This window comes from Sapajus apella, unplaced genomic scaffold (assembly GCF_009761245.1).
Source record: "Sapajus apella isolate SASKATOON/1434 unplaced genomic scaffold, GSC_monkey_1.0 scaffold3, whole genome shotgun sequence".
Lineage (NCBI taxonomy): Eukaryota > Metazoa > Chordata > Mammalia > Primates > Cebidae > Sapajus > Sapajus apella.
Window position 1 is genome coordinate 63,604,066 of NW_022436943.1, and position 25,666 is coordinate 63,629,731.

At 39.5% G+C, this 25,666-nt stretch overlaps 1 protein-coding gene across 38 annotated transcripts in view; it reads right to left on the reverse strand.

Annotated features, from left to right (window-relative positions):
- The window catches only part of PTK2 (protein tyrosine kinase 2), a 344,711-nt gene that overhangs the window by 152,229 nt on the left and 166,816 nt on the right, over nt 1–25,666 (reverse strand). For all 38 annotated transcript variants that reach the window (XM_032247027.1, XM_032246903.1, XM_032247076.1 and 35 more), the window contains 4 exons: nt 23,715–23,769; nt 13,037–13,177; nt 12,424–12,501; nt 293–400 (listed from right to left, as the gene is read on the reverse strand). In XM_032247027.1, coding sequence (XP_032102918.1) covers nt 293–400; nt 12,424–12,501; nt 13,037–13,177; nt 23,715–23,769 — 382 coding nt within the window. The remainder of the gene's footprint in view (nt 1–292; nt 401–12,423; nt 12,502–13,036; nt 13,178–23,714; nt 23,770–25,666) is intronic.

The window sequence follows — 25,666 nt, forward strand, 5'->3', positions numbered from 1 at the left end:
GTCAGGCTGGTCTTAAACCCGACCTCAGGTGATCCATTCGCCTCAGCCTCCCCAAGTACTGGGATTACATGCATGAACCAACAAGCCCAGCCCACTCTTGAATGATTTTTAAATCTGTCTTCTGTCCTATTCTTGGGGACATTTAATCATTGTCATTTGTAATGTAACTCTCTATATAGGAAAGTTGTGATTCTGATGATCCATGAAAACTTCATCCTTTTCATAAAAAAGTCATTTCTGAAACACCCCTATGTCACCGTTTTCTCTTAATGATGAATGTAACAGTTCTTACCTCAGGTGCACCTGCTATTTTTAGTTGTAGCATTCCTTTTCTGTCCTTGTCTTCACTGTTTGAATACTGAATGGTTTGCACTTGATTGAAGTCAGCAAGATGTGTGGGCTATAAAAAGAAAAGGTAAAATCTTTAGACTGTAGATAAAAAACTAATTTCATGGAGTCTAAATGTTCTGTGAAATCTTCATTGTCCTCAAGACATGCTCCCTAAGACTGGAGGTCTGGGGGAAAAAAACCAGATTCTCCATCCTGCCCCAGGGGAGTAGCCATGAGACTATCTCCTGTACTTCAAAGTCAGGCCCAGGTCTGCTCTTTGTGATGTGCTGAGGAGACCCATACATCAGTTGGATGAGTGAGAGTACAGTTACCACTGAGAGACAACAGAAGATAAAGGAAGGAGGCAAGTTGAGGCAATCATTCTGCTCCCATTCCCAAAGAAAGAAGGATCTGGGATTACTCCCCGTGCAGTAAGTTTAGAGCTTATTGGGCTACAGTAAGTTCTAAAACTTACAGGAGTTCTGTAGCTAGGGAGACAGTAGGTAACCAAACAGCCCTTCCCAATACAGAATAACCTCTTAAGACATGCCGGGAGAGTCTATGGCCATAGTAGCATAAACTTTTGCTCTCTCTCTCTCTTTTTATTCTTTTACTTCTATTACTGCTGCACAATTAATAAACACTTTTCTTAAAAAGAAAAAAAATAGTTGGGAGCAATGGCTCACATCTATAATCCCAGCACTTTGAGGGGCTTAGGTGAGATGATCCCTTGAGGCCAGGAGTTCAAGCAGCCTGGGCAATATAGTGAGATCCTTTCTCTACACCCCACCCCCCCCCAAAAAAAAAAATTAGCCAGGTGTGGTGGTCTGTGTCTATAGACCCCGCTACTTGAGAGGCTGAGGCGGGAGGATCCCTCGAGCCCAGCAGTCTGCACCACTGCACTCTAGCTTGGGCAATTGATTGAGACCCTTCCTCAAAAAAATACATATAGAAGACACATGTATTTTCCATCCTTCTAACAGGTCATGAGGATGATCACTTTGCATGTGAAGATTCCTACACATTTCTTCAAATCAATTAACCTGGTTAAGGCCACTCTGTCAGGTATTAGCCCCTCCCCATCCCATGGAGAACAGAAGACACCACTAGGACTGAGCTGGAATTGTTCAGAAAGAGACTCACACTCAGCTGCCCTTCCCAGCAAAGCATCTTCCTGCACTGTTGTAGGGACATGTATTTGCAGGTTCCTGCCTTACCCCAAGAGGCCACAGGCAGCCCTCCATTCTCTGGTCCTAGGCTTCTCCATAGCATGTCCCATAACCCCTCTGTATACTCTTCCCACTTATCCTCTGGGACATCCTGCCCTTTTGGGGTTTCTTCCACCTCACTGGTCTCTTTTCCAGTTCTTTTTATTGGCTTCTGCAGGGCTCTGTGCTGGGTGGGCCCTGTTCTTCCCTCTAGTTGTGCCATGGCAAAACGAGTATCACATAGTACTGGGGCATTAAGCACCATCTCCATCCCTGACATCTCTCTGGAACTCAGACGCATGTATCCAACTCCCTATATCCTATTACCGCATGGATGTCTGTGAGAGATTACTAACAACACAATCAAAAGGGTACTCTCTCAAAACATGTTCCTCCCCCAGGCTTCCTGACTTCAATAAAAAGCATCATATTCAACCAGATTCCTGAGCCAAAAAAAAGAAGGCATTCTCACTGATTCTTCTCCCTTTCCCCATTATCCAACCTCTCCACAGGTCCTGGTAACTTCACCTCTAAACATCCAGAATCCATGTGTTTATTCCCCATCTTCACAGTTGTCACTATAGTCTAGGCCATCAGATGATATTGTGCTTAGAGCTGTGTCATTTTTCCGAACTGGTTTCCCTTCATCCATTCTACAATCTAATCTCCCTACCTGGAAACCAGGGAGATGCTTTAAAAACATAAATCAGATATCACTCCCCTGCTTGAAAAGGTACAATACAAAGCACTGTAACTTACATGATTTACGTAGCATGATTTCTATGATCAAACTGCCTACATGATTTGACCACTGCATGCCTCTCTGACCTATTTACTGTCATGATCTTGTCTTGATGATATGTGCTCTAGTTTCACTGGGGTAAACCATTTCTGGGGATGAGTTGTTTTTAGTTGACCAAACAATGAGGAATATAAAAGACGACCAAGGATGCTAGATATCACATGAAGTATGGTTAAGTCCTGCACAATAAAAAAATTGTCCTGTATCCTCAATGGCTTTTAAATGTCCTGGTGTGTATTTATGTCTGTGAAGAATCTGACTCTAGAAACAAAGTTCTGTTTAAAAACCACAAATGGATGCTCTGCACTGAATTTTCCATGAATGCAACTTATGTGTAATGCAAGGGAATCCGATTTTATGCTGCTTTTGAAGTTTTACTAAGAGTTGCTAACCATTTTGGAGAATGACACCACCAAGGACAAGACTTGCTCTAGTTATTTTGGTCGCTGACACAATGCACCTGTATTAGTCTGTACCTGTAGCTACTGCATGCACATATGTACCAGGGGATGTCGGAGGCTCCTTCCAACAGACTGAGAACTGAACATCAATTCATTGGTGGTGACATATGAAATGAGGAATACTACCTCAATTATAATCTTTGTTATTGCTATCTCATAATTTAAAAAAAATTCTAAGGCACAGTAAGACATCTAGGTTACGGAAACTACATTTTAAAAAATTGTTTTTCTACCTCACTCTGGCATTATTCCCCAAGGTCAGCCACATAACTTTTCCCTATCACTTTCCTACACCACCGGAATGGAGTAACTTCTGATTGTCTCAAATGAAAAGTCATTACTAAGTAGGTGCATCTGACTATAATGCCTTCCAATGTATTGTGTTGAACTTTTAGATAATGATATTTTAAAAACATTATTTGAGTAGGGGAATAACATGCTCTGTAATTTTAATTTCAGGATAGCAAAAGATAATTTAAAAACGGGTCAACAGGGGCTGGCACTGCCACCTACTCTAAATTGAACACCCAGATACTCTCTCTCACACCACCCTACTCTAGCCCTTTAGGATAATCACATTGTTTTTATTATTTTCTTTCTTATATTCTATTTGATAACTAGAAGGAAAGCCCCATGAGGATGGGAATATCATGTTCATCTTGTCTACCACCAGATTACAAGGAATCAGAGCTACACCTGGCATGTAAGTGAAGTATGAGAAGTTATTAGGTGCTAGACTCTGTTCCAAGTATCAGAAATACAGCAGCAAAGAAGGATAACACGAATCCAGACATTAGATAAATATTTTACAAGTAAACAACTGTGATAAGGACTATAAGAAAGCAACACAGGCTGCTGTATAAAAACATCTAATTTATTGGGAAGGCGAGGAGGGAGGAAATAGAGCCTCAGAAAAAGTTTCACTTAGAAAAGAGAACAAGACTTGGGAAACACGAATTTAAGACCAGGTATATAACATTCAGGTACTGTACTGCACCAGCAGAATCCAGTCCACTGCCTAGCACAAAGGAGCTACACACAATATATATGCAAACTGACTTAAGGTAGCACTTAAGATAGGCATGTAAGTGGTCATTACAAAGGCAAAAAAGGAGGGAAAGGGCACTTGAGGAGGAGAATCTGAGATGTGCTGTTCAACTGGTAGCAGGAAACCACACACAGCTATGGAGCACCCAGTGGTATGTGGCTCCTCCGGGTTGAGATATGCTGGTAGGTACAATGCATGCCAGATTTCAAAAACTTGGAACGCTAAAAATAAGATCAATTGTCAAGAATTCTTACACTGATTATATCTTGAAATGATAATATATTGGATATACTGGATCAAATAAAATATATTAAAATTAATTTCACCTGTCTTTTTACCTTTCTAAAGGCGGTTAATAGAAAATTAAAAATTACCTATGACACTTACATCATACTGCTACTGGACAGTGCTGGAGAAGTCAAGTAAAGTCGATAAGGACTCAAAGTACCCAGTGGTCTTATCTACACAAGGGTCACTGTTATCCTTGGCAAGGCAGTGGCAGGTCGATGGTGGTGGTATAATGGTAGTAGGCAAGAAAGGCCTCATTGAAGCAGGTTGAAGAGAAAGTGGGAAGAATTGCAGGCAATGCAATTAGATAATCTGTCAAGAAGTTTTGCAATAAAGGAAACAGGAAAACATCAAGTACCAGGGAGAGAAGAGGGACACAGGGACAAAGAGAGGGAATTTTAGGATGAGAGAAACTATACATTTTTCTATGCTGACAGGAATGATCCAGTATATTAGAAATGTTTGCTGATACCGAAAAGAGTGGGCAGAAATGAAGAATTACCATACCATAAACAGGGAAGATGGAATGGAAGCCATTACATAGCAAAAGGTTGGTCTCATCCAGGATCATGAAGTTCACCCACGGCGGGCAGAACAAACAAGGAGGAGGAGAAGGGTGGCAGGCAGAAATGCTAGGAGAAGCGCAGTGCATACAATCCTCTGGAGGCTCTATCCTGATTACTCCGATCTTGCTTTCTTCTACTTTATATAACTAATATCTCTTATTTCATAGTCACAGAGGTCCTTATAAACTCAAATAGAAAACATATATATTTTTTCATGGAACATTTACAAGAATCAAATGCTTGACCATAAAGAAAATCTTAACAAATGTGAAATAGTTAATATTTAAAAATCATATTACCTGCTCAGAAGCCAGTATGAAATTGCCTCACAATATGCTCACAGAAATAAAAATGAGATAAAACCCCAGGGCTACTTGAAAGATAAGTAATATTCTTCTAAATAATGCTATAACAGAAAAAAAGAAATAAAAATAAAATTTTTTTGGTGGTGATTTTTTGTTTTTTTGAGATGGCGTCTCACTCTGTCAACCAGCCTGGAGTACAGTGGCATAATCTCAGCTCACTGCAATCTCCAACTACTGGGTTCAAGCAGTTCTCCTGCCTCAGCCTTCCGGAGTAGCTGGGACTACAAGCACACGCCACCAGGCCCAGCTGATTTTTGTAATTTTAGTAGAGACAGGGTTTCACCATGTTGGCCAGACTGGTCTTGAACTCCTAACCTCTGGTGATCTGCCTGCCTCGGCCTCTCAAAGTGCTGGGATTACAGGCGTGAGTTACCGCGTCTGGCCAAAAATAAAATTTCAACTGAGTATACAGAAATACAATGAAAAGAAGAATTATCACATACCTAGATAAGTAAGACACATGAAAAGTTGTATAAGAAAAAAATGGCCTCCAAAGTAAATGAGAATACATTTTAAAGATGTGCTTAAAGAGCACAATAAAAGGACAAAAACAACGAAGCTATTACAAAAACAGAATTAATGAAGAAAAACACTGAAATCAATGAAAATGAATAGTAATGCTGCAATAGATTACTAAGCTTGTCCTTCAAAAATAATTAGAATAGACAGACCCTTTACAAGTCTGAAAAAGAGCCAAATCAAAAGAGCTTACGAATGAAACAGGACACATGAAGTTACTAGAAAGATTTTAAGAGAACTATGAGAGGCAACTCTATGGGAGCAAGATGAAAATGTAGAGAAATGGATAACATGCTAAATTACCAAAGCTGACACAAGTGAAAAATATGGACAGATCGATTACTATTGGGCCAGGCACAGTGGCTCACACCTGTAATCTCAGCACTTCGCAGGGCTGGGTGGGCAAATTACTTGAGCCCAGGAGTTTGAGACCAGCTTGGGCAACATGGCGAAACCCTCTCTTTACAAAAAAAAAAAATACAAAAATCAGCTGGGTGTGATGGTGTATACCTATAGTCCCAGCTACTTGAGAGACTAGGCAGGAGAACTGCTTGAGCCCAGGAGGCAGGGGTTGCAGTAAGCCATGATCGTCATACCACTGCATTCCAGCCTGAATGACAGGGTGAGCCCCTGTCTCAAAAAAGATCTATTACTATTGAAGTGATTAAAAAGATAGTTAAACACCTATAACTGAAAAAGGCACCATGTGGTTACACAGATCAATTCTACCTAATCTTTTTTTTTTTTTGAGACGGAGTTTCGCTCTTGTTACCCAGGCTGGAGTGCAATGGCGCGATCTCAGCTCACCGCAACCTCCATATCCTGGGTTCACGCAATTCTCCTGCCTCAGCCTCCTGAGTAGCTGGGATTACAGGCACGCGCCACCATGCCCAGCTGATTTTTTGTAGTTTTTAGTAGAGACGGGGTTTCACCGTGTTGACCAGGATGGTCTCGATCTCTTGACCTCGTGATCCACCCGCCTCGGCCTCCCAAAGTGCTGGGATTACAGGCGTGAGCCACCGCGCCCGGCCAATTCTACCTAATCTTTAAAAAACATGCAATTCCAATTTGAATTAAACATTTCAGGCCGTTAAAAATCACCAGAGAGAGGGAAGGCACCAAGAGTGTATGAAAGAAAGACAAAGAAGCTGGGCTGAAGGAGGAAGAAGCTGGCAATCCTGCAAGAGGCTACTGCGCCCCAAGACTGATTCCTTCCCGTGGGGGAATGGGTAAGTTAAACTGGCAAGCAACAACCTATTCTCATTACGGGCCTCGTAAATCCCAGCGGGGGCCCCTTGATCACTATGGACACTTAAGGTGGCAGGGACAGCTGCTTAGAGAAGTGGTAGAGACAGCAGCCAGCTGAGGCGGAGACCGGAGGGTTTGGTGCAGGAGCGTCTGTAGTCGAACATGGCCAGAAAAGCCCTGACTTGGTCCCATAAAAGACTTTAGCCCTAGGGGAACTGCTGGACCTGAACTCTGCAAGGCAGGCTTACCTATAAGACGGGGGTCAGTCCAACCTGAGCACCCCTCGGGCTGCTGGTTTCTCCCCGGGTCCCAGCTTCAACTTGTCTGCTTGAGGGCAGCCTTGGGGGCCCACATCATAGCTCCTGCAGTGGCTGACCATGAGTGACCAGTAGAGTGCTCCAGCAGGGCAGTCCCCGCTCCAGCCCACCCACTCCCTCCCCACATTGCAGGTTCCCCTAGCCCACAACAGCCCCCAACATAGTTTTGCTGGCCCCTGTGCGTGCAGGCAGGTATTGCCTTCTGTGCTTCCCCAGCACATGTGTGCATGCAACCCCAAAACCCACCCATGCCTGATTGCCACCTCAGCTGGAGCCTTGGAAGGCAGAGCCAACGAACCCCGTCCCCACTGCCAGCACCCCACCCTTGTGCAAAACACTGTCCCAAGAGTGAAAGCAGGCACAGAGAACAGCAGATTCTCCCCTAACCTGGGCTAACACCCATGCTTACTGCACACAGACTGCACACACAGAACTGGGTCTGCCAGCAACCCACCCCTGTGCTATCACCGCCACCAGCACCAATGCTGCACAGTTGCTAACACAAACCCATCCCAAACCATGCTGCTACTCCTACTGTAGTGAATGCCCAAATGGAGGCAGGCGCCCCAGTATCCACTAGCAACCTGCCTGGCTGATGAGCATGCCACCCACTGTGTTGCCACTGTTGCTGGCACATGGGAAAAAGGACGGATCCCACCGCACTGTGAAGTGCTTTGGCTGATACCACCCACTGGAGTGTAGTGACCAGTGGTCTGAGAGCACCCCCACCCCCAACACCCTGCAAGCGCAGAGGATTCCTAACCCCCAGGAACCAAAGAACAAAGTCGGAGCCCAATACCAGTATCGTAGAATTAGAACACACAGTTCAGGAGTTGGGAGCTGGGCACTGGCCCCCTACAATCTTCCAGAAATGAAGCCAGTCAGCTGAGTCCACCTTACCATGATCAAACCCTCAAGGTAATCAAATGGGATAGACAAACAAACAAAATCCAAAGGTCAGCAACTTCAAACGTTGAAGAAACATCCCGCCCACAAAGATGAGAAAGAACCAGTGCAAGAACTCTGACAACTCAAAAAGCCACAGTGCCTTCTTTCCTCTAAATGACCATACCATCTCTCCAGCAAGGGTTCTGAACTGGGCTGAGATGGCTGAAATGATGGAAGTAGAATTCAGGATATGTATAGAAAGGAAGATCACTGAGATGAAGGAGTACACTGAAACTCCATCCAAGGAAACTAAGAATCACAATAAAACAATACAGGAGCCGAGAGACAAAATAGTCAGAATAGAAAAGAATGTAATCAACCTGATAGAGCCGAAAAGCATACTACAAATATTTCATAATGCAACCGTAAGTATTAATAGCATAGTAGACCAAGTTGAGGAAAGAATCTCAGATCTTGAAGACCGTCTTTCTCAAATAGGACAGTCAGAAAAGAACAGAGAGAAAAGAATGAAAAGGAATGAAGAAAACCTCTTTGAAATATGGGATTATGTAAAGAGACCAAATCTAGGACTCATTGGTGCCCCTGAAAGAGACAAGGAGAGTGTTAAGCAACTTGGAAAACATATTTCAGGATATCATCCATGAAAATGTATCTAACCTAGCTAGAGAGGTCAACATTCGAATTCAGGAAATGCAGAGAATCCTAGAAAGATACTCCATTGAGAGGATCATCCCCAAGACACACAATCATGAAATTCTTCAAGGTGAAAATGAAAGAAAAAATGTTAAAGGGAGCTAGAAAGGCCAGGTCACCTACAAAGGAACGCCCATCAAATAAACAGCAGACTTCTTAGTAGAAACCCTATAAGCCAGGAAGAGATTAGGGGCCAATATTCAACATTCTGAAAGAAACTCCAACCCAAAATTTCGTAATTCCAGGCAAACTAAGCTTCATAAACAAAGGATATACAGGATCCTTTTCAGGCAAGCAAATGCTGAAGAAATTTGTTACCATGAGAAAAGACCTAACAATAGCTCCTGAAAGGAGCACTAAATATGGAAAGCAAAGACCATCACCAACCATTACAAAAACAAACCGAAGTACACAGACCCGTGACACTATAAAGCAACCACACAAACAAGTCTGCCTAATAACCAGCTAACACCATGACGGCAGGATCAAATCCACACATATCAATACTAACCTTAAATGTAAATGGTCTGAATGCCCCAATTAAAAGGCACAAAGTGACAAGGTGGATAAAGAACCAAGACTCATTGGTATGCTGTCTTCAAAACACCCATCTCACATGCAATGACACACATAGGCTCAAAATAAAAGAATGGAGAAAAATCTACCACACAAATGGAAAAGAGAAAAAAACAGGGGTTACAGTCTTAATTTCGGACAAAACAGACTTTACACCAACACAGATAAAAAAGACAAAGGAGGGCATTACATAATGGTAAAGGGTTCAATGCAGCAAGAAAACCTAACTACCTAACTATCCTAAATATATAAGCACTCAAACAGCAGCACTCAGAGTAATAAAGCAAGTTCTTAGAGAACTTCAAAGAGATTTAGACGCTTAATAATAGTAGGATACTTCAATACCCCACTGACAATATTACACAGATCACTGAGACAGGAAATTAACATACATATTCATGATTTGAATTCATCATTAGATCAAATGGACCTGATAGTCTCTACAGAACTCTCCACCCCAAAGCAACAAAATGCACATTTATCTCATCACCATATGGCACATACTCTAAAATCAATTATATAATTGAATACAAAACACTGTTCAGCAAATGCAAAAGAAATATAATAATAACCATTCTCTCAGAGTACAGCACAGCCAAATTAGAAACCAAGGTAGGAAATTTGCTCAAAACCACACAATTACATGGAAATTGAATAATCTGCTCTTGAATGACTTTTGGGTAAATTAAATTAAGGCAGAAATCAACAAGTTCTTTGAAATGAATGTGAAGAAAGACACAATGTACCAGACTCTCTGGGACACACAAGTAGGGCAGTGTTAAGAGGTAAATTTGTATCACTAAATGCCTACATCAAAAAATTATAAAGACCTCAATTTAACAACTTAACATCACAAAAAAGAACTAGACAACCAAGAGCAAACCAATTCCAAAGCTATACGTCAAGAACTAACCAAAACCAGGATGAACTGAACTAAAGTGAGACAAGAACAATCATTCCTGCCTGTTGGTAAACCAAAATGATTCCAAGCGTTATTTTTAAAAAATTAGTAAAACAGATAGACCGCTACCTATATTAATAAAGAAGATAAGAGAGAAGACCTAAGTAAACACAACTAGAAATGACAAAGGGGACATTACCACCAACCCCACAGAAATACAAATAACTATCAGAGAATATTATGAAGATCTTTATGCACATAAACTAGAAAATCTAGAAGCTATGGATAAATTCCTTGACACACAAACCCTCCCAAGACTGAGCCAGGAAGACACTGAATCCCTGAACAGACCAAAAATGAGCTCTGAAATCGAATCAGTAATAAATAGCCTACCAACCCAATAAAGCCCAGGACCACAAAGATTCAGAGCCAAATTCTACCAGATGTTATAAAGATGAGCTGGTACCATTCTTACTAAAACTACTCCAATAAATGAAAAGGAGAGACTCCTCTGTAACTCATCTACGAGGCCAGAATTATTCTGATACCAAAACCTGGCAGAGACATAACAAAAAAAGAAAATGTCAGGCCAATATCAATGATGAACATAGATGCAAAATTCTTCAACAAAATACTAGCAAACTGAACTGAGCAGTGCCACATCAAAAAGCCAATCCACTATGACCAAGTACGCTTAATTCCTGGGATGTAAGGTTCGGTCAACATATGCAAATCAATAAATGTAATTCATCACATAAACAGAACTGAAAACAAAAATGAAAGGTTCATCGTGACAGATACAGAAGAGGCTTTCAATAAAATTCAACATCCCTTCACGTTAAAACCCCTCAATGAACTAGGCATTGAAGGAAAACACCTCGAAATAATACATGAAGTGCGGCAGTTCCTCAACACCTAAAATCAGAAATACATTCAACCCAGCAATCCCATTACTGGGTATATACCCAAAGGAATATAAATTGTTCTTTTATAAAGACACATACACATGTATGTTCAATGCAGCACTATTCAATATAGCCAAGACATGGAGTCAACCTAAATGCCCATCAATGGTAGACTGAACTGGATAAAGAAAATGTGGCATACGTATACCATGGAATACTATACAGCCAAAAACAAGAATGAGATCATGTCCTTTGCAGCAACATGGATGGAATTGGAGGTCATTACCTTTAGCAAACTAACTGAGGAATAGAAAACTAAATATCCCATCTTTTAGCTCCCACTTATAAGCCGGGAGAACACAAGGACACACAAAAAGACAGACACTGGGGCTTACCAGAGGGGTGAGGGGATCAGGAAAAATAATCAATACCTGGGTAACAAAACAATCTGTACAATAAACTGTGTGACACAAGATTACCTATATAACAAACCTCCACATGTACCCCTGAACTTAAAAAGTTAAAAAAAAAAACGCCAAAAGATTCCAATTCACCTAATGAAATTAATATAACTTTAACATGTCTTATAAAGCTAATATGAAAAAGAAAAGTCTAGATTAATCTCACAAATAGTTGTAAAAATTCTATGAATAAATATGTATATAACTCAATATTTTAAAATAATATTGTATGAGATGTTATTAACTGGCTCAATATTAGCATACCTATTAATATAATCTACTATAATAATAAAGGAGAAAAAGGATCATATCAGTAGATGCTAAAAGGGTCTTTTGATTAAATTTAGGAGCACTCATAATGAAAACTCTAAGCAAAAGATCAAAATATTAAAGACATGCTATTAAAGCTCAACAACAAAAATAATCCTAAATGACACACTTTTAATCGATAAGTTAAAATCTAAAAAAAATAGAAATGTTGTCTACTGCCCTGTTATTAAACATGATCTTTGAGCTTCTTATGACTAAAAGAAAAAATTGTGTAAGTTAAGGGGAAAAGATACAGTAAACTGTAACAACCCCATCCAGGTCTGAATAATACACGTAAGATTTGTATGATTCCTTTCCTTCCAAAACTAAGTAATTCCAAGGAATTTCAACAGCGCCTAGACTTTCTATTACTTGTCCCCCACTCCCTTGAGCAATAAATGCAGTGCAATAGAAAGATTTAACTGTCAAGTGATCTTTGCCAAAAGAATGCTCCGTTTCCTTAATTTGATTCTTCTTTGTCTAAAGCCAAGTTCCCAAAAGGTCAGAGCAGACTTACATTGCAGCCCTTGTCCGTTAGGTAACTGATTCCTTCTTCTGGGCCGATTGCCAGTTCCACCGAAATAATCCAGCTTGACTTTTGAAGGTGAAACAAGGGAGAACAGTGGTGGCAGAAGGAAAAAAGAAATACTTTAGATAAAGAGCTGTGAATATGTTAAAGGACCAAAGTGGGGGCTGGTTTGGTTTGTTATTAATCTATCTAACCAAATAAGATAAAATATTTATAACTTCATCGACCAGGACCTGTTGACCCTACACAAAGATGCACTGTGCTTATTCCAGCATGCCTGATGCCAAGGGTTTCTTTGGGATGATTAAACAGGTAAACTAGCCCCAAGAGAACAATTAATCAAATCACAGGGATTTAAAGAAACACAAAAAATCTAACTATGAAAATAGGCATGCTGTTTTTTAAAAAGTGATTTTACTCTCATGTTATTTTTTTTTTTTTGTATTTTTCACATGGTAAAATGACAAAATATCATTTTATTAAAAAAAAAAAATGGGACCAGTTAGCATACTTTGCATCAGGAATTTAGATACATGGTAAGAGATAAGGAAAAGTAAAAGAAACCAAACCAGTCCACTTTTTCCCACATTCCCATACTTACACCAAGAGCACACTTGAAGCATTCCTTATCAAATCTGTACACTGGAGACAGGATCTCAAAGAATTTCAGAATACTCTCTTCTCTATTAAGGTTGGCGAATTGTCTAAATGTTTGTTGAATCAGTTTTCTCAGTGTTTTGGCCTGCATGACAAAATTACCAAAAATCTTGTAAAAATCAGCAATGAATAAAGACCACAACAATAGTAAGATTTCTCTCCTACCAACTACTTACTAACATCTACATTCATATTACTGCCAAAATGTATACTTGTCAAATAACTATAAATGTATTTATCAGAGCTTTAATTGTGGTAAAATGCACATAACATAAAATTTACCATTTTAACCATTTTTAACTACAAAGTTGGTGTATAGAATTTTATTTCTTAAACAGAAATTTCTATCATATGTGCACATGACGCAGAAAAGACCAGGGCAGAGGTATAAAGGTACTCGTACATTACACTGTTAGGAGGGAAAAATCAGTGTATCTTTCTGAAGGACAGCACAAATTGAAAACCTTAAAAAACCCCAATGCTTGATCCAGAAAGTAAAATTCCAGGACATTATTCTTTAGAAATTATTAGAGATATATGCAAAGATTCAGGAACAAAAAGATTCACTGCAGAACTGTCTACGGTAATATAGAGACTGGTTACGTAAATTATGTTGTATCCATCTTCCCAACTAATATTCTATGCAGCCCTAAGAACTGTTTTGGGTAATTAATTTACTGGCACTAAACCCATATTACACTGTTACATTAAAAAAAACCCAAACAGTCAGTGTACAGAGCATAAGAGCATAAGTGTTGGTCCTGGTGAGCACACAGCAATGTACTCATGAAGGAGATAAAGCAACCATGCTTTTTTCATGAAGTAAGATGATAGTTTGTCTTCTGGTCCTTTTTTATTTGAGTTTTTTATTTATACACATGAAAATCTGCATAGTGGAGAGATATGCTTTCCAAGCAGCAAACCCTCTATCCTTGGTGTGTGAAGCAGCCTGAGGAGGCCGTGGATAAAGGGTACATGATGAGGTCTAAGAAAGAGAAGCAAGAGAATGTAAGCCATGGTAACAACTTGGCTTTGACCCTAATGAGATGCTAAGTCCTCAAGAGTGACATTATCTGACTCAGAATTTTTTTTTTTTTTTTTTTTTTTTGGAGACAGGGTCTCTGTTGCCCAGACTGGAGTACAGCAGTGCCATCTCAGCTCACCACAACCTCCACCTACCAGGCTCAAGAGATTCTCCTGCCTCAGCCTCCCTGAGTAGCTGGGATTACAGGTGCGCACCACCACATCCGGCTAATTTTTGTACTTTTAGTAGAGACAAGGTTTCATCAAGTTGGCCAGGCTGGTCTTGAACTCCTGACCTCATGATCCACCTGCTTTGGCCTCTCAAAGTGCTGGGAGCCACCGCGCCCGGCCTGACTTAGGTTTTAACAGCATACTCTGGCCACTGTATTGTGAACAGTATGAAAGGAGCAGGAGAGACAAACTCGGGGGCTACCCTAATAATCCAGGCAGGAGGAGACAGTTGGCACAAGTACAGAAGCAGAAAGGGGGTGAGAAGCAGTCAGATCCTAGCTTTCTTTCTTTTTTTTTTTTTCTTCCAGAGTGGACTCTTAATAGATTTATTTTAAACACAGAACAGGATATGCTGATAGTTAAAGAGTTGCCATTGAACTGAAATGGCAAAAACTGTGAGAGGAGCAGGTTGGTGGGTAAAGGTCAGAGAGAATGCTAGAATATCAGAAATCCAAGTGGAGCTGTCAAGCAGGCCAGTAAGGGCTCGGTGGAGTTCAAGGGGAGGTCCTGGCTGGCCCAGCAGACAGGGAAGATGGATTAGGTGACCTGCTAATCTCAAGAGGGTAAGGCAGATGGGGAGCATGCCATGAGCCCAGGTTGAGGTGTGGCTGCTAAGTCAGGTGCACAGTGAACTAGGAGGGCACGGCATACTTTGGTGGGGTATGGAGGCAACGGCCTGTCTGTAGTGGCTTGAAGGTCCTAGTGGGATCCAAGGATTACTGGATTTGAGACACTATAGAGAGTGAGCTGCAAAGACAGGAGCTGGGTCTGAGAGAAGGATATACACAATTAGGGAGGTGTTGCGATTACTGAAAATGAGTAAGACCAGAGTGAGAGGTTCAGATAAGGCAGAGGACAAGATTCCTGAAGATAGGAGTTCAATGAGCCAAGAGAGTGGGACATGGAAGGATTACCTAAGGCATGTGACTTCTATTTTAAAAAGCTCGCTCTGCTTTTGTTCACAGAGGGTTGGGGGAGTGTGTAGGAGTGAAAGCAGTCAGGTCACTGTAACAGACCAAGCAAGAATACTAGTGACCTGGATCCCAAGATGGTGGTGAAGGAGAGAAATGGGTACTTTTGGGACATTTGGATGATCATATGCAAGACAACTGGAAAGTGAAGAATCCAGGAAAACTAGAGTTTTAGATGGAACAAATAGGCAAACATAAGAGGCAGGCTTGGTGAAAAAAAAGAAAGTCATGTAAATCCTGTACATGTGTTTGATCTTGAAGTCTTCCAACATGAACCATCAAGGAGGTATTTGGATATAAGTCTGGAGCTCAGGAGAGGGGAACACTGTTGGCAGAACTTTCAGAGCTACCAGCTAAAGTATTTAAATTCATGGGACTCAATGGTACCTGCAAATAAAATGAAAACAGAAGAGAACACCAAAGCCAGGCAAGCTGGCCAATAGTTTGTTTTAACCAGGGATGAAGTTTTGACCGGTGAGCATGACAGTGAAATAAGAGAGTTACAGCTATTTTGAAAAGGATTAATTACAACATCACAGAACTTAAACTGAAGAGCAATAAAATGGGTTAGAGGTCAGCAAGGCTTGACTACAAAATTATCATACAGACGGTGAGTTGGTCAGCCTGAAATGCTCTATAAACAGAAGTATGAGAAGATTTTGCTTTGACTCCAGGCTTTCCAAACATTGTCTGCTTATGACTACCTATGTAGGTCAGTCTCTCCAACAGAGCACACAGATTGGACACAGAGATTTGAGTACTGCCTGTAGCTACCTACAAGATGTTTTTGTCCTTATAAATTAACAATATAGTATCCTGGGACTTTGTGACTATAAAGCAGTCTCTAAGAAGCAGGCCCGCTACACTCTGGACCCAGAACAAATCCATTAAGGAAATTCTATTGTGCTTGGCACTTGGAATACACTGCAGAATCAGAACACATATCTATCCTCAATAAAGTCAGAGTATAGCTGGAAAAAGAGCATTCTGATCTTCATTCATGGCTATAGGAGGAACAGTATAATTCTGTGCATATAGTGCTGTTAGGCTGATTAAAACACACAAACACACCAAAAAAATGATGCCAGAAAAGTCATCTGTAGACCCTTCTGTGGAAATAAACTCTATGTCTTTACAATGATCCCTGCAAGGGAGATATTTTTCATATATTAGTGAGCAAACACAGACTCAGAAACATTAGGTAACAACATGCGGGTAGAATAATTGGGATTCTAATCTAGACTGCTTGATTTTTTACTAGCTACGTGACCAATTCAAACACCTCCTTTTCTAAGATGCTCTGCCTGATAGAAGAAACCAGGAAGAAACTACCACATCCCTATGGGTCTCATATTGCTGTGAATGTATTTTTAGGCATGGCACTTATGTAAGATTCATGTTGGTGAGAAGGGAGCATGAGCTGTCTTGTTACTCCAAAGAAAAGAGTGTGGCCTGCAGCAGAAACTCAATTATGTGCTTTACAATGAATAATTGTATGTCTCTGCCATAACAACTTGGATTGTGGCAAACTCTCGAACAGATACTATTAATCAATAAAATCTAGTTGCATCCTGTGATAAATGAGATTTCACTTTCTAGTAAGTGGTAAGATAGTTCAGACAACTTTAGTTTCAACCTTCTATCATAGAACATGCTGCCTCAATGTATAAATGCTCTGAGTGTAAGCAATGTCTCCCATCTACAAGTATTAATAGAAAGTAAGTCCAATGAAAGTCCTGGAAGATCATAAACCTCTTTAAGCGTATGATACAATAAACTGGAATACAGTAGCAGTTGCAAGGAATAGTTGTCAACTGAGCACAGGGACCAAAACATAATGGCAAAACATTTCTATAACATTAACCAAATGTTGGTATGCTCATTCATGACTCTGAGAGGAATATTTCAACTCAGGTAAATACTGAATGCAGAGATTAAAAACTATGTAAAATAGGTCCAGAAAAAAAAAGTCCATTCTCTGTTTTGTACCTAATTCTCAACCAGTTGCTGGTTTATACATAAACTACTGGCAATAATATCATATACTGACATTTGCTCATTTGTTCAATGCTTTCAAAAATTAACCTAAAATACTCTATGAAGTAACAGAGATAGAAGTCGAGGAAGTAGAATCTGCTCTTGAGCTTCAAATGGATATATATATGTGAATGCACTTGTTAGGTATATATGCACTTGCCTACCTAACAGTTACACTGCAGTTTCTCACAGACATCTAAAACCTGCCACTAAGAGCACTGAGGTTCCAGCCATAGTAGTTTATTGGTCCTACCCAACTGGACCCTGAAATACACTACATCTGACTTAGTTGCAATGTTTCACTCTGAACTTACTCCTTCCCATACCCCTTCCCCTTGACCTTCATAGTCTCAAGGCACTTCAAGTTCACAATTTACACAGCTGAATGCATCACCGTCAGTCCCGCCCAATTCAGCTTCTGCTTCAATATTCTGCCTCTTGACTAGCAGCACTAGAGAGCACTTAAGTATACAAAGCAGAAATCTGAGGCCAGGCCCCGTACTTTCTTCTTCCTCCTCCAACATTAGAACAGTAGCTAAGTCCTGTAAGACTTTACACTCATAACATCCTTCAAATATATCCCAACAGCTCTCTACCCTCTGTCTCCTTTAAATTTAAGCCTTCATTATTTCTCTTGGCAACAGTGTCTCCTGATGACTAAGAAACTTAAAAGAAGTTGTGTGCTGTTCTTCTACAACAGGGATTGAAGCCATCAACCCTTTGCTAAGTAAAGTGAGTCAATCTGGTTCGATCCTGATTTTCCCAACCAAAACTCTTAGACGTGGAATGTGTATGGTGGTAAAGAACTCAACTGCTCTCCCCAACAATTTAACCTGCTGGAAAACTTGAGTAACTGGGGCAAATGTGTTTGAAAGTAATAACTATGCACTGTTAAGAGACAGACAGCCTGGACTCTAATTTTACTGTATTTGTCTCATTCAGCTGAATGTGGGAAAACATGCTGCTTTTCTGCAGGTGGTGTTACCTTGCTCATCCTACCCATTAACAAGCTGAGAACCAAGAAGTAAGAGCAACAAAGAGCAGCAACAAATCAGTAAGCTCAAGCAGCTGGAGTAAAGGAAAATGACATCATTAGTTTCCTATGGACACAGAAACAACTCTCCACCAACTAAAATGGGTTGCTTTGGCAGGAATATACCCAATGTTCTTATGGTCTGTACTTAAACGTGACTGCTAAAGAGGACTGTGAGTTACAAACCTATGATGTTCAGTGCTGGACAGAAACTAGAAAATCTTTGCCGTCTGAAAGAAGCTCCAAAATTAGTTCATATGAGAAGGATATCTTAGAAAGCATGAGTCCTTTCTTAATTACTCAGTGAGGAAAAAATTCCACAAAATCTAACTGCGTAGAGTCTCTGGATATTAATCAATACACTTGCAGAACTTGTATAAGTAAACGAGTTCAGCATTGCATTTCAAATTTGAATACCTGCTTGTGTTAGCCTGGATTTAGGAAACAAACCATCTATCTATGCATACTATTTTATTTTAAACCAATTTATGTACAGTGAGAAATTTACTAAGAATATGATACTTCCTCAAAATGAACTGGTATTACTAGGTTGAACCATGAGAATCCTGCTATTCATCCATGTTGAACTACAAAAATAATTTCCTATTAGTCAACCTAATGATTATCAGATGCTGCTAGCAACAATACATTCTTAGGGCTTCCCAGATGAAAAGGTTGTAAGACAATGCTAAAGAAAATCTGCAACAATAGAGTAATAGGAGAATAATTTTTAAGGAATAAGTTATCAACCCACACACCAAATGCTAAATACAGATTTATTACGGTGCATGAAGAGAGTTTCTTCTTGCTCCTATCTACAGGGCCCACATCAGATCATAAGCTCTGTAAGCAGGGGCCAGGTTTCACTCACTCCCATCATCCCCAACTCAGGTTCTGGCACAGAGCAGATACCAGGAATTCACTGCTGAATACCATACCAAGCTACGCATTTCTGTTCCTGGTGAAAATATTAAGCTTGAAATAGTCACCTGTTCATCCTAGAAATGAAAATAATGACTGTCTTCTCCAAGAACAAAATCATGTGTTCCTGAAAGTATTTTAGGAAACCACATTATTACTTGAAAATCAGATGCTAAAAAAACCGATAACTATCGATCCCTTAACATTTCTAGATCTGAAATTGGGTTTCTACTGTGAATTATATTGCAATAAATTAAAATTTGCCTATTTTGACCTGCTGTTTAATTTAAGCTTAGAGTAGAGCTGCAGTGGCAGTAGCACCCTTGGTACCCACTGGTAGGACAACTTCACTGAACTACAGATGCAACTTCAGTCTCACTCGTTTGCTCAGTAATCTTTCACTGCTCTGCATTCCTCACTGCTTTTACACATCCTTCATGACCTTAATATTTTTCAAGAGTAATCATCAGAATTCTGTAGAATGTCCCTCAATTTGGACTTGACAGTTTTATTGGTATAGTGATTTTTTAAATGTGTCTTTAAAACTACTAACATCAATGAGATAGAAATTATAATACTTGCAAATTATTCTTAGTAATTGAGCCACATATATCCCAGATTCCATTTTTTGCATCAAACATAGCTAATCCAAGTTTCACTAAAGATAATAAGGTAATATTCAACAATTCAATGTGAATGTTAATTATAAATAATCCTCTCCGAATATAAAGAAAAAAAAAGGAGGCAAAACAAAATGATTTTTGGAAAAACAAATGTAGCCTATTTATGAAAAAGCCAATGTTAACTGATCTAGACATTCTATAGAGCTATTTCAGAAGAAATAAGAAACTGTTGCTAATTTCTAGTTAGCTAAAGTTTCACTGGCAATAGCTTTGAAGAAAGGACTTTCTAGACAACACCTAACTTGTACTACAGTTGTTACCCCCATGGGCATATACTGGTAACATATTCTATAGTAGTTTCATGGCCATCAGTGCAATGTTCAAAGAATTTATGTAGAATGTGAAAAAACCTTGGGCTAAGAATATTAATTCCTAAGCCAAATACGCATTATTTAGTACACAAAATTACAATGATTCCCTTATTAAAAATTTCATGTGAGAAACCAGTTCTAAGAAACTTATTTATGAACCACTCCATGAATCTCATGATTCATAGCTAACAGTAGCTAAAAACTAATTCTATTTACATCAAAATCAGCAACAACTGAATTGCTCAAAAGGCACAACCGTTATTTGGTTTATAAAAAGTTTTCTGGGCTGAACGTGGTGGCTCACATCTGTAATCCCAGCAGTTTGGGAGGCGGAGGTAGGTGAATGGCTTAAGCTCAGGAGTCTGAGACTAGCCTGGGCAACCACATCTCTCAAAAAAAAAAAAAAAAAAAAATTAGCTGTGCATGGTGGTCCATGCCTGTAATCCCAGCTACTCAGGTGGTTGAGGCAGGTGAATCGCTCGAACCCGAGTGGCCAAGGCTGCAGTGAGCCAAGATCACATCACTGCACTCCAGTCTGGGCAACAGAGTGAGTGAGACCTTGTCTCCAAACAAACAAACAAACAAAAAAAAGAAGTTTTTCAAGTCCTCCTAGTCATCCTTCCCTGCCATTCTTACAGAAGCCATTCCATCCAGGCCTTGATTACTGCATATTTCTTTTCTTTTTTTTTTTTTTTTTTTTTTTTTTTAAGACAGGGTTTCACCATGTTGGTCAGGTTGGTCTTGAGCTCCCAACCTTAGGTGTTCCGCCCGCCTTGGCCTCCAAAGTGCTTGGATTACAGGCATGAGCCACCACGCCTGGCCAAGAATCTTAAAATATAGTGTAGAAAGGCAGATAAAATTCAAACAAGTAAAAAACTACATAACTAAAAATTCAGGCCAGGCGAGGTAGATCACAACTATAATCCCAGAACTCTGGAAGGCCAAGGCAGGCAGATCACTTGAGGTCAGGCATTTGAGACTAGCCTGACCAACATGCTGAACCCCCCATCTCTACTAAAAATACAAAAATTAGCCAGGCATGGTGGCAAGGGAATTGCTTGAACCTGGGAGGCGGAGGTTGCTGTGAGTCAAGATCGCACCACTGCACTCCAGCCTGGGCAACAGAGCAACATTCTGTCTCAAGGAAAAAAAAAAAAAAAAAAAAGCAAGAAAGAAAGTAGAATTAAAAATTAAGATACTAAACAGGGTCCCAAGATCAAAGGGAGTATTTGCCATTTCCACTTAGCATAGAAAAGAGTAGGAGAGGGAACATTCAAGCAGGGGTTTAGAAGGATTAGTCATGATGGAGACAGGGCCAGTCCTCTACTAAACCTCTTTGGGCATCTGTCTTACTCTGGCACACTCACACCATGGCACAGGTGACCTGTACCTGTGGTTCCCTGTTTTGAGTATGGGGATCCTTTAAAAATCTAGAATGTACTGGACTCCTAAATGACAAGTCACACTTTTCATAACTGTTTATATACATAGAGATTTGAGGAGACCGTGCAATAACTCTGAGGCCACTCAGTGCTTTATAACTGAAAGCCACTGACCAATACTACTGATGTTACATAACCATTAATAGAACACTGGGTAGAGTACTCTTCTATCCAACAGCAATGTAAATTCACTAAAACTGTAGCTTACATTTGTTTGAATGTCTCCACTATCCTCCTCCTCACTGCAACACCCAGCAGGTTTATGCATAGCAGCATCCTTTCCACTTGGGTCTTCCCATGCCTTTTCAGCTCCCACATCGGCAATATTCCAGGTCAAACTGAATCACCCATTCTCCCAACTCCAAGAGTATGGGCCATGCACACCTAATAGCTCTCTTGAAGGAAACAACTCTCATTCTCTCTCATTCCCCTTCCACTGTGCCAAACTTCACTTAAAACTCTGTTCTCTGCCAAATCTGACTCTAACCCGCTCATGCCAATTATCTGTGGGCTACTTATAGAACGAGACACTGTCTCAATCTGTAGTCCTAGCCTCAACCACACTAAATGCAATGTGCTCTTTTTCCTAATAATTCACTGTAGTATTTCACTAACAGATCAGGAAACTTGAATGAACACTGAAAAAGTCGAGTAGCATCACTAGAAAAAGAGCCTGAAATAAAGAGTATACTTTTCCTGTACTACTCTTAATAGAATGTCTAACTGCATTTGTAAAATGCTTTATATTTTAAAGCCAACACTTTTATATCTCTTTTTCCCACTAGATTATCAAGAAGCAATGTCAGGAAGGAAGGGATACTGATACTTTCTGGACTCAGGGAAGCAGTGACTAATCCTTACAGTCCTATTCTGAATGGGTTTGATAGAGAGCAGGACCCAGATATCTGAACACAGGGCCTCTGTTACAGACCGTATCTGATAAATTACACCAACACTCCAACCCAATGAGAGTCAACATGACATTGACAGTTCTCTCTCTTTTGGTCTTTCTAAGATTTAATCCTCATATTAATGCCATGTGTTAGAAATGGGTTTTATCCCCATTTTACAAATGTGTAAACTGAAATAAAAAAAAGATGAAATAATTTATCCAAAATTAGCTATATTTTCTCATAACATATGTCTTATCCTGCTGCGCCTCAGCTGATGGGAGGTAGAACATGATCTTTGTAGTAATAAAAAGTCAGAGCAGTAACAGTTACTGTTGCTACGTGATAGGTACTATGGTAAGTAATGTATTTACTAACCTGTTAAATATTCACATCAACCCTATAAAATACTATTTTCTTCATTAAGAAACAAGGCCCAAGACCCTGAGTCTAGAAAATGGCAGAGCTCATCTGGGCCAGACCCCGTCTTAACCCTAAAGTCTGTGTCCCCTGCTGTGCTTGAAAATCTTGATGTGTGCTCTGCATCAGCTGGGGGAATGACATTTCAGACTCCTCCACCCAATTCCAAGGTGCTCTCCATGCTGGATAAGGGAAGGATAAGAACTGAGGCTCTTCCAAAGCTACTAATGTGAGGAAGCATACAAAGGGATTAAACAAAAGACAGGATCTTCAAAATGCACTGACATGTGCGTGCATGCACACACACACAATATTAATCATTCCACGATTATTTTACATATTGCTCCTTTTCTTCTGCATGTTAAAATATTTGAGCCTGTAGAGACCTAGATGACAGGAATAACTGTGCACATAACTTTTTCAGTTTTGTGCTTAGCTGCGTACCAAATACAAGAAGTGAAACCATGTATTATGAGAGAAAGCTATACTAAAAACCTGTTTGCCATTAATGTGACTAGAATAAATGTCAGCTTTTTAAATCATGTATTTTACATGTAAGGAAGGAAACTGCATTTTACTTTCCCAAAAGCAATTTACTATTGGGGAAAAGGTACTGGCATAATTTTGTTATTTTATTATGATAAAGGAGACTCTAATTACCTTGACAGAATCCAGTAAACTCTTAGGAAAAAATCGCTTTAAACCAACATCTTTTCTGAAATATAAAAAAAGGCATATTAACAAATAACACCACCAAATCAATTAATATAATGACAAACTTGCAAGAACATAAAAGCATTGTAAATTATTTATCCTTCCATATATTATTTAGGAAGGAAACAAATACGTATAATAAAGCTCTGATTTACCAGTATATTCACAGAAAGAATGGGACAAATCATTTTCTAGATATGTACAAAAAACATGAATACGAGTTGGTTTAAATAGAAATCCTTTCGTTTTTTTTTCTTTTTTCAACACTTATTGTTGAAAACCCTTTTAAAATATTCCCTGTTTGTAAATTATAAAATTTAATTTTATTATAATTTAATATTAATATTTGTAAAATATTTAAAAACTGTCCTTTTTCAGATATTACCTGAAGGTTATCCTTATAAACATCAGTTTCAACTGGGTAATACTCTACTTGTAGAGAAAATAAGCTAGTCTGATTAATAAATGATTCAGGATATACCTTAGAAGCTACAGAAATAAATCCTTTAGGTTTATCCTAAAAGTTGACTATTTAAAAAAAAAAAAGTTTTTTGATTAAGGGACTCATTCACTTATCTCAGTTTCACATTAGAAAAAAACCCAGAAATTTATGTGATTTGCCCTAGGTCAAAAAGGTGAATGTATGGAAATGCTGGAAATCGCAGCAATGTTCTTTAAGTCAGGCAAAAATTTAAATTGATTATTAGTATCAAGAACCTCAACATTCTGGCCAAGAAAATAGATTGGAAAGAATAGCTGATTCTTTTCCTTGTACTTTAGTTACTAACGTACTCAGGTGTTTTGGCCAGTAGGTGTCACTAGTGTGCTAGTAATATGAAATAATGTCTCCGCCGACATTAAGAAACGTCAGGAGACACATAATAAAAGGATCAATGAGAAAAGGAAAATACAGGTATCTTTTCAAAATCACATAAGGAAACAATAAACTAAATATAAAGTATCAAGAAACAGGGATGACGTCTTCATCCGTAACTGTAAGTTAGCTGGCGTTATCAACAAAACCATAGACATCATGTCAGTTTATTTGGTTGATACTATATCCAAACATTTTAAATCTCTTATTCTATATTCTAACTACTAGTAGTACTTAAACCAATGAATTCCTCCTCTGCTAAATCCAAAACCGGTCTCAGTTCTCATTCTTTCTTATTCTGCTATTATTACGTTCATTACGTCCTATAATTCTCTCTCAGCTTCTGTAATATATTACTTTCTTGTTTTACCCATCAGTTAATTAATACACTAGTCTTCCACTTCTGTCTCTAGTCACTTCTGTTTGTAACTTCCCTTCACAGAACCATCATTATCTATTTTGACAGTTGTATATAAAGGGGAAAAAGTATTCACGCAAGTTCTTCCTTTTCATTTTGCCTCTTAAAAACACAAGGTCTTTGCATTTTAAAGATTTTGATGCTAATCACTACTAGGAAGTAGCAAAATTAGTACACAAAAGATAGACACTCTGGAAATCTATAAGGCAATGTTCTTCAGCATTTCTGCCTCTGTCTACATTTTCAGGTCACTATTCCATAATAGCAAGCACTTATTTTCATATCAGAGAGGTGTGTTTTTTTTTTTTTTAGTAGTCTTGCTCTGTCACCCAGGCTAGAGTGTGGTGGCCTGATCTCAGCTCACTGCAACCTCCGCCTCCTGGGCTTCAAGTGATTCTCAGGCCTCAGCCTCCCAAGTAGCTGGAATTACAGGCCAGTGCTACCATGCCTGGCTATTTTTTTGTATTTTTAGTAGAGACAGAATCTCACCATGTTGCCCAGGTGGGCCTCGAACTCCTGACCTCAAGGGATCTGCCTGCCTCGGCCTCCCAAAGTGTTGGGATTACAGTCGTGAGCCACTGGGTCTGGCCTCAGAGTTCTTAATTT